The 8,565-nt window shown below is 32.5% G+C and overlaps 4 protein-coding genes across 4 annotated transcripts; 2 read left to right on the top strand and 2 right to left on the bottom strand.

Moving 5' to 3' along the window:
• On the top strand, positions 681 to 3,455 carry LOC107635512 (S-adenosylmethionine decarboxylase proenzyme). The gene is made up of 3 exons (XM_016338996.2): positions 681 to 852; positions 1,663 to 1,812; positions 1,913 to 3,455. Exon 3 carries the CDS (start codon positions 2,119 to 2,121, stop codon positions 3,175 to 3,177), a length of 1,059 nt encoding a protein of 352 aa, XP_016194482.1. The 5' UTR covers positions 681 to 852; positions 1,663 to 1,812; positions 1,913 to 2,118; the 3' UTR covers positions 3,178 to 3,455.
• Positions 4,515 to 5,501, bottom strand: LOC107637377 (stress-induced protein KIN1-like). Its single transcript, XM_016340799.2, has 3 exons — positions 5,363 to 5,501; positions 5,179 to 5,247; positions 4,515 to 4,692 (listed from the first exon to the last, which is right to left on the bottom strand). The coding sequence occupies exons 1-3, from the start codon at positions 5,414 to 5,416 to the stop codon at positions 4,618 to 4,620; spliced, it is 198 nt and encodes a 65-aa protein (XP_016196285.1). The 5' UTR covers positions 5,417 to 5,501; the 3' UTR covers positions 4,515 to 4,617.
• On the top strand, positions 5,628 to 6,581 carry LOC107637376 (late embryogenesis abundant protein 2-like). The gene is made up of 3 exons (XM_016340798.2): positions 5,628 to 5,836; positions 5,939 to 6,007; positions 6,274 to 6,581. The coding sequence occupies exons 1-3, from the start codon at positions 5,780 to 5,782 to the stop codon at positions 6,340 to 6,342; spliced, it is 195 nt and encodes a 64-aa protein (XP_016196284.1). The 5' UTR covers positions 5,628 to 5,779; the 3' UTR covers positions 6,343 to 6,581.
• On the bottom strand, positions 6,868 to 8,442 carry LOC107638173 (short-chain dehydrogenase reductase ATA1-like). The gene is made up of 3 exons (XM_016341341.2): positions 8,337 to 8,442; positions 7,712 to 8,189; positions 6,868 to 7,415 (listed from the first exon to the last, which is right to left on the bottom strand). Exons 1-3 carry the CDS (start codon positions 8,378 to 8,380, stop codon positions 7,092 to 7,094), a joined length of 846 nt encoding a protein of 281 aa, XP_016196827.2. The 5' UTR covers positions 8,381 to 8,442; the 3' UTR covers positions 6,868 to 7,091.

Here is an 8,565-nt window from a genome sequence, read left to right as displayed (position 1 = left end):
TAAATAAGTATTAAAATTTTAAATTTTATTTTATATATATAACAATCTATTGACTAACGAAATCTTTAATTAAATGCGATTTAAATTTATGGTAAATTAATCCTTAATCTATTGGACTAAAAAATACTATAAAAAATGACATTATTATTTTCTAAAATATTAGGATACATAGATATCTGTTTACTTTGGTTAAAACTTAAAAGACATATAAAATAATGTAAATAAATATATCAAAATACTATTAATTTTACTCTTTTATGTTCTTGAAGATTTTTTTAACTAAATGTTATGCTTATTATAATTTGGACCAGATTTGTTGTAGCCCAGATAGTTTAGAAATTATTCAGAAAACGAAGAATGATAACTCAATTGAACATATAAATTTTAGGGTTTATTATTTTTTTTTTTTATTTGTTTGTAATTCAGTAAATTCAACAACCCAAATTTCAACCAAATCTGTTATACAGCAAGAACATTTTACAGGGACGAAATTGTAAATTTAAATTATATATTTAAATAACATAAGAAAGTGCCTGTTTGGTACGGAAGTTTGAGAGATTCTCTACCAGTTTTATAGGAGGAAAATCATAAAAACAAGGAAGACGTGTAACTGAAAGTTGGGAATTGGTAGGGGCATTAAGGTAATTGCATACTCACCGAATCCACTATATAAATAAACCCCTCCCTCTTTCTCAAAAGCCATAACAACCCAATCGGCCTCATTCACATTCCACATTCCAATTTTCTCTTCAATTTCATCGTCATAATTACGATAATAATAATAATAATAATCGAATTTCTAGCTTCAATTCCTTCGCATTCATTAACGTTTCTCCAATTTCTTCAATCGCAGTAAGTGCATTGCGTTCAATTTTCAGAATTCCTCTCAAGATTTCGTTTTTTTTATGTGGTTACAAATTTTATTTTTGTTGCCGTTTTTCAAATTATTTTGATTTTATTGAGATAGGTTAATTATGATTTTAGAGTCTGGTAGCCGAGAGGGTATCTGAAATCTTGATTATCTATGATTATATTTTATTGTAACTTGTAAGTATCAAATCCGTAAATAAATAAATAAAAATTGCTGGTTTATTATTGTTTTTGTTGTTGATGCATGGACATGGATATGATTCAATTTTTCAATGATGAGAGAGAAACATGATAAAGAATTGTTCTTCCGTTAATTTTGCATTAACTTTGTATCCTTTGAACAAAAATCATTATTTGGTGATTCTTATGAACCCTGAGGACTCTTTGGGAATTTAATTTTATTATGATTTGCACGATTTCAGTCGGATGAGGCCGGGGATAGCCTTCTTATGTGGTTTTGTGTTTTCTCTGCATCTTGTTCTTCATTGTTTTATGATCCTCTGGGGCTTTGGAGAGTGGGAGGGAGATTTGGGAGTTCTGAACATTCATTATGAATTTTGATTACTTGTTTCACAAGTTTTATGGCTAATTTCTAATTTTCACAAAGCATAAATAAGATTCTTTTTGCTGCTATCTATAGTGCCTCTCCTTTACCTTTATACCATATTTGTCTATGTATTTGTTATTCATGCTTCACTGAGATTTATCCAACATGATCAATTAGTTCTGTATTTCAGTTTATCCATCATATTTTTCATTCATCTGATTTCCCAATTTGTATTATTTATGCAGAAGAGTGTGAATGAGCTGATGGAGTCTAAAGGTGGTAAAAAGAAGTCTAGTAGTAGTAAAACTTTATACGAAGCTCCTCTCGACTACATCATTGAAGACGTTCGCCCACACGGTGGAATCAAGAAGTTCAGAACTGCTGCTTACTCCAACGTGAGTTCTTGCTTCAACCCTTTGGATAACTGAACACAAAACTTGTATTAAGATGGTTGCATTTGATTTTTTCTGACATTTGTTTTTTAAACTTGTGCAGTGCATCCGCAAACCATCCTGAGATTCGTTTGGTTGTGTGACATAGCCCCCCTTTAGGCTTTACAAACTGCAACAATTTCTATTCCTGTCTTCTTTCTATTCTCCTTCTCCTTTTCCTTCTTCTCCTTGTTTCATCTTTCTCTGTCTTGCTTTGCTTTCTCTATTGCTCTTGATCTACACCACAGCATTTTGTTTCATTGAGTGAAGATGGCTTTGACCGCCTCAGCTATTGGTTTTGAAGGCTATGAAAAGAGGCTCGAGATATCGTTTTTCGGCCAAGGTTTAGGCCTCCGGGCATTGTCTAAAGCCCACTTGGATGAGATTCTAGAACCAGCACAATGCACTATTGTTTCCTCTCTGTCAAATGATGATGTTGATTCTTATGTTCTCTCAGAGTCAAGCTTGTTTGTTTATTCTCATAACATCATCATCAAAACCTGTGGAACCACAAAACTACTTCTGTCCATCCCTGCCATTCTTAAGTTGGCCGGTTCCCTCGACATGACTGTGAAATCGGTGAGGTACACTCGAGGAAGCTTCATCTTTCCTGGGGCACAGCCCTTTCCTCATCGTAGCTTTTCAGAGGAAGTTGATCTTCTTGACAGCTATTTTGGCAACCTTGGTTCCGGTAGCAAAGCTTCTGTGATGGGTGATCCTGACAAGTCACAACTTTGGCACATCTACTCTGCTTGTGCTGAGCCAAAAGCCTCATCTGAAGCAGCAATCTATGGCCTTGAGATGTGCATGACTGGATTAGACAGGGAAAAGGCCTCTGTTTTCTTCAAAGAAAACACTGACTCTGCAGTTATGATGACTGAAAATTCTGGAATCAGGAAGATCCTTCCAAAGTCTGAGATATGTGATTTTGAATTTGATCCCTGTGGCTATTCGATGAATGGAATCGAGGGAAGTGCGATCTCCACTATCCATGTAACACCAGAGGATGGTTTCAGCTATGCAAGTTTTGAAGCTGTTGGCTATGATTATGAAAAAACTTCTCTGTCTGAACTTATTGAGAGAGTTTTGGCTTGCTTTGAACCATCTGAGTTCTCTGTTGCTCTACACAGTGACAAGCATGGTGAGAAGCTTTTCAACAAATTTCCCCTGGATATTGATGGATACTACTGTGAGGAGAGGAGCAATGAAGTGCTAGGAGCTGGTGGCGGTGCTGTTGTGTACCATAGCTTTGTCCGAGCCGATGGAAGTGCATCTCCTAGGTCTATTCTTAGATGCTGCTGGAGTAGTAGTGAGGATGAGAAGGAATAGGAAGTGGGAGAGAGAACCATATATATATATACACCTTATCTTTCTGTTGCTGTTTGTTTTGATACTTGAGTCAACTTTGGGGGTTATGGTATGTGTGAGAATGGTGGTGCTATTTAGGGTTGTTATGCTATATATTTGCTTGATGCTTTTATTTCTAGTTCCATGTATTTACTATTTAGAAATTTCCTACTAAGAGTTTGCTAAAGGCTTAGTTCCTTTAATAATGGATTGTTGCTCTCTAATTCAAGCAATAAAATACATATTACTATATAATTTAATCTTCCAGATTGTGTTTGGTAATCATCACAGATGCTTAATACTATCGTAATTCAGCTCCGTGAATTTCAGAGGGTGAACTTTAATCTAAGTATTATTATGATGTAATTAAAGTATTATTTTGATTTAATTATACATATATGTCTCATATATAATTAGCAAGGTTTTTGTGTTAAGTTTTCTCCATATAACAACAACAAAGTATTATTCCATTGAGTTGATTACATGGATTAAACTTCATTGAACCCTATTGTATTTACAGTCCTCTGAACTGAATACTCTGAAACAAGATTCTACAATCTTTTCAACAATATTTTTATTCCTTGTTTTATCCATACATATTTGGCTGCTCATTCATCTCAAAATTTTCGTCTTTGCCGCACTTAACTTATATTTATGCATACCCTTTGCTGTTCCACTATTCCAACCGTTTATCTCATCTCTGAGTCCTCTACATGAGACAGCTTTAATGTATTAAGGAAACAATTGCAATAGTATGAACTTTTTGTAGGTTAGAAATTCTGAAATTGTGTAGTTTATTACAAAACTCATCAACCCTTAATAGCAGGGGACACATGAACCATGTGATCACAGTATTTAACCAAAGTTAGATTATGTCAAGGTTCTTGTATGAGAGAGGGTTCTGTGACGTCTCTATGATGAGAACTATGAACATGATTGGCAAAATTTAAGGTATTGTTCTCTTCAAATTTGGTGCAAAAGCATATACATTCAGAACAAACTTGACTCTGCTACATGGGAATGCATTTTCTCAAGTGCTTTTTACATGATCAAGTCACGTGTCATCATCAATTCATCATCTTCCACCATTTATTCTCTTCTACCAAGTTTTTACTTAATATATGAGTCTCACTTTGTTAAATTATTATTTTATTTTATTTTTTAATATATGATTAGTGCACCTTCATAGAAAGCAACTTAATTTACACTTTTTTTTTAATCACCTTTTGTAAGTCTTGAATAATGTGTAAAACAAATAGGCTACTGTTTATTTTGAAACTTATTTCATTAAAATTATGATAGAATCAATTATTACATAAAAAAATTGGAACAACATTTTTGTTTCTAATCAAATAAATGAACCTAAGAGGGATTATTTTTAACTCAAAGTCCATCACAAATTCACAATGATGTCTTCAAAGTTCATTTGTTCATCCCGGTTGCATCCTTCACAGCATCAGCAACTCCTTGTGCCTTTGCCTGCATTTGCTGGCCAGCCTATGAAAAAAACAAAAAGCAAATCAAATAATAAGAACTAATTTTTGGAATCTTTATATATTTTTTCAATGTTTAATTATTCTATTAGTCTCTATAGTTTTACCATTGCAATTAGGTTTTTATATTTTTTCTCTTTTCAATTGGGTCTCTATACTTCTTTTAATTTTGTAATTAAGTTATTGTCAGTGTAAAAAATGTTAGAATTGACTAAATATTTCTTCACAAATTGAAGGTACTCACAATTAAAAATCTAATTAAATATTTGACCATATATTTTGTGGGAAGGGTATTCAGTTGATTTTAATATTTTAGACACAAAAATAACTTAGTTACAAAATTAAAAATAATCTAGAGATCCAATTAAAAAGAAAAAAATATAAAGACTTAATTTTAAATTTGGTGAAACTAGAAGACTAAAAGAGTAATTAAACCTTTTATTAATTTAACTGTTGAATCATGTCATATATATATATATAAGGAACCAACCTCTTGCATGCCCTCTTTAGCAGATTGAGCTGCATTGCTTGCCTTGTCCATCATGTTCTCTGTCGTTTGCTGTAATAATAATAATAATTAATAACACAAAAGCATGGAACAATATTAACTGAAATATTTATTTACATATGAGTATAATCAAATATAATTTTCTAGTTATCATAATGTTTCATACCTGTGCCTCACTCCTGGCTTTTCCTTGTTGGTAGCTCTGCTTAATGGACTCCATTTTCTTTTCAAGTTCTAATAATAATCAAGTGAACAGAGTTTAGATTTTGTGTTGTTTATGTGTGTTTTTTAGATGAACAGAAACTAGATATATATATATAGTTTATTAGTTTCTCAAATCAGAGTAATGTTCAACACTTTTTCAAAATAAATAAATAAAAATTATTATAATTTTATTGCAACATTGAAAATTTCAATTTATAATGTGGGGTGGGGAAATAATACACATGTTGAACAATGCAATGCTTTGAGAAGCTATATAAACCAACAAAACACATAGCAATCTAAACATCTTCATCTCAAAACACAAAACAATATTTTGATATTTATTTGAAACACTTTCTGTTTATCAAATACTTTCAATATGAATTCTTCCGAAAAGATGAGCTACAATGCTGGAGTTGCCAAGGGCCAAGTTCAGGTTTCCCTTTTCTCTTAGCTTCATAATTAGTCTCTTAATGTGTTTAATCAATCTTCATAGTAATTATATTAATTTTTTACAATTTTTTTTCTGTGTCTATAGGAAAAGACCAACAACATGATAGACAAGGCTAGTGATGCTGCTCAGTCTGCTAAAGAATCAGTGCAAGAGGTTCTATTCTAATATTCAGTTAATTCGAAGTTTTTTAAAATAGAAAAGACATAATTATAAAATTAAAAATAGTGTAAGGACTCGATTTAAAGAAAAAAAAATATAAAGACATAATTGTAAATGTAGTAAAACTATAAAGATTAACAGAATAATTAAACCGAACATATCCGACCTAAGACAATGTTATACACAAATATTGTGAAAAAATTGAATTGGATATAAAACCATATCAGTTATGATATTGTGTGTTGTTTATTTTTTGGTAGACTGGTCAGCAGATTAAGGCCAAGGCAGAAGGAGCATGTGAAGCAGTGAAGGAGAAAATGAACAATTGAGGACTGATTGATTGATGGAACAAAGGTTGACATTGTTGCATGCCTTCATGATTCAATTGATCAAGATTGGGGATATATATGGATATATATATATATATTTTAACTGAATACACTTTTGTTTCTCTGTTTTAGTCTAGTGCCTTTTCATAATAATTTAGTTCCATTATTGTAATCATTTTTTATTCATAAGTCTACTGAAATCAAATTCATTAATGACAAGGTATAAGTTTTGATTTCTAATTTGTATCTCTGGTGCAAGCTCCTTGTTGAATAATATGGATCTAACAAAGATCTTATAATCTTAGGCAAAATAAAAATTGGTACGTCTAATTGGAGATCCAAAATGTATTAACACATTTTAATCATCTTTCACAATTGTTGGAGCTATCAAATAAAATTGAAAAGGAGAAAATGGTCATGAATATAATAAAAATATGGTAAGATACCATAGTAAACTGCATTATGGGATTACAAGAACAAAATCATATAAAGGATAGTTCAGTGTACGAGTATTTCGCGTTAATGTGGAGTTCAGAAAAGAGCCGTACTCCGAAAAGTGTAGACAGTCTAATCTAATAATTACACGAGTGATTAATTTCATAACTTAAACTTATGACTTTGAAATTACACAAATACAAATTAATTGCTGCTCTATAACTACCTGATTATAAGAACATAGTCATATAAAGTACAATAATGTGAACTTAAAATCTAATTCAACTTGAATTTGTTGAATTCCTTTTTCATGATCACTTTGGATCTTGGTAGATGAAACTCATGTGACTAACAGCAGAAGTGTATCCTCCATCAATTGGGAAAGTGTGTGCTGTTATGAAGCTAGATTCATCACTAGCCAAGAACAGTGCAGCATGTGCAACATCTTCTGCAGTTGCACCTTTCCCTTGAAGTAAACTTGCCCTCTTCCCAATATGCCCTTTCAACTCTTCAAGGGTGATGTCAACCTTCTCAAACCTCTTGAAAGCACTAAGAAGCATCTCTGAGGCAACCCCATGTGGTGATATGCTATTCACTCTTATCAAATGCACTCCCAACTCACAAGCAGCACTTCTCACCTATATTTCACATATACCAATACAATACTGAAAGATTAAATAAGTTTTCAGTCCTTATAAAATAGTGATTTTGTTTTGATCAAGATACCTTAATCACAGAAATAGAGTTGAAACTGGGTTTATCTTAGTTTAGATCCAAACTTAAATATTGATCTGATATATTTTCAAGATCTTTATTCGACTCTAAACCTGATAAAGTTTTATTATTTTCGGGTCACAAAACGATTTTAGACTAGATAAAAACTGAGTCTAGATAAAAGTTGAAATCAAAATATTTGAGTATGGTAGATTCTCACCAAACCATCCATTGCTGCTTTAGACATAGTGTAAGCATGTGAAGCCAAACCACCCATGATGGCTGCAGCACTTGAGGTGCATATGATGGACCCTCCCTTTTGGCCTTTAATCATTGCTCTTGCAGCATGTTTGATTCCATGTATGGTTCCATTGAGGTTTATGGATAACAAGTGTTTCACATGTTCCATGTCAAGGCTTGTAATGCTTCCATCAATGGCTCCAATCCCAGCATTGTTTAGCATAATGTCCACATGTCCCTTCCATGAAAGAGCAAGGTTAATGGCTGATTCAACATCTTCTTCCTTTGACACATCACAGTGTATGAATCTTCCACCAATGGATTGAGCTAGTGAGGCACCAAGATCATCAAGAACATCAGCAATCACAACATGTGCTCCATTTTCTGCAAACAATTTTGCTGTGGCTGCTCCTATTCCTCTTGCACCACCAGTGATTACTGCCACCTTATCCATAAGCCTTAAAAAAATAATAGGAAAAGTTAAAAAACAAAAAAAGTTTATACAAAGCAACCTTATTGATCAATTGGAATTTCTAAAACAAAAAGTCATAGTGATTAGTAATGGCTACAATGGTTATTTATATTGAAAACAAAAGATCTCTAACCTCTTTGAAGGAGACTGTTGTGCCTCTTGCTTTTGTATCTCCATTATGTTCTTGTAAATATATATTTTTTTGTTTCTTGTATTCTGCCATTAAATGGATTACCTATTTATATATGGGAGCTCAATCAGTTAATTGGGTTGAATAAGAAACAGGTGCTCTTAGAATGCATCTATCTTTATATGTAAACATGCTGCTTGTACCTTTGAACTACTTCTAAACCTCACTATAC

This window comes from Arachis ipaensis, chromosome B04 (genome assembly GCF_000816755.2).
Source record: "Arachis ipaensis cultivar K30076 chromosome B04, Araip1.1, whole genome shotgun sequence".
In the NCBI taxonomy this organism is placed as follows: domain Eukaryota; kingdom Viridiplantae; phylum Streptophyta; class Magnoliopsida; order Fabales; family Fabaceae; genus Arachis; species Arachis ipaensis.
This window is presented reverse-complemented; position numbering and strand designations above follow the sequence as displayed.

Coding starts and splice junctions, on each gene's coding strand:
- LOC107638173 (XM_016341341.2), bottom strand. CDS start 8,380: ATGGAGATACAAAAGCAAGAGGCACAACAGTCTCCTTCAAAGAG. Junction 8,190..8,336: donor CAACAGTCTCCTTCAAAGAG/GTTAGAGATCTT, acceptor TATTTTTTTAAG/GCTTATGGATAAGGTGGCAG. Junction 7,416..7,711: donor AAGCAGCAATGGATGGTTTG/GTGAGAATCTAC, acceptor TGTGAAATATAG/GTGAGAAGTGCTGCTTGTGA.
- LOC107637377 (XM_016340799.2), bottom strand. CDS start 5,416: ATGGAGTCCATTAAGCAGAGCTACCAACAAGGAAAAGCCAGGAGTGAG. Junction 5,248..5,362: donor AAGCCAGGAGTGAGGCACAG/GTATGAAACATT, acceptor TTATTATTACAG/CAAACGACAGAGAACATGAT. Junction 4,693..5,178: donor CTAAAGAGGGCATGCAAGAG/GTTGGTTCCTTA, acceptor TTTTTTTCATAG/GCTGGCCAGCAAATGCAGGC.
- LOC107637376 (XM_016340798.2), top strand. CDS start 5,780: ATGAATTCTTCCGAAAAGATGAGCTACAATGCTGGAGTTGCCAAGGGC. Junction 5,837..5,938: donor TTGCCAAGGGCCAAGTTCAG/GTTTCCCTTTTC, acceptor CTGTGTCTATAG/GAAAAGACCAACAACATGAT. Junction 6,008..6,273: donor CTAAAGAATCAGTGCAAGAG/GTTCTATTCTAA, acceptor ATTTTTTGGTAG/ACTGGTCAGCAGATTAAGGC.
- LOC107635512 (XM_016338996.2), top strand. CDS start 2,119: ATGGCTTTGACCGCCTCAGCTATTGGTTTTGAAGGCTATGAAAAGAGG.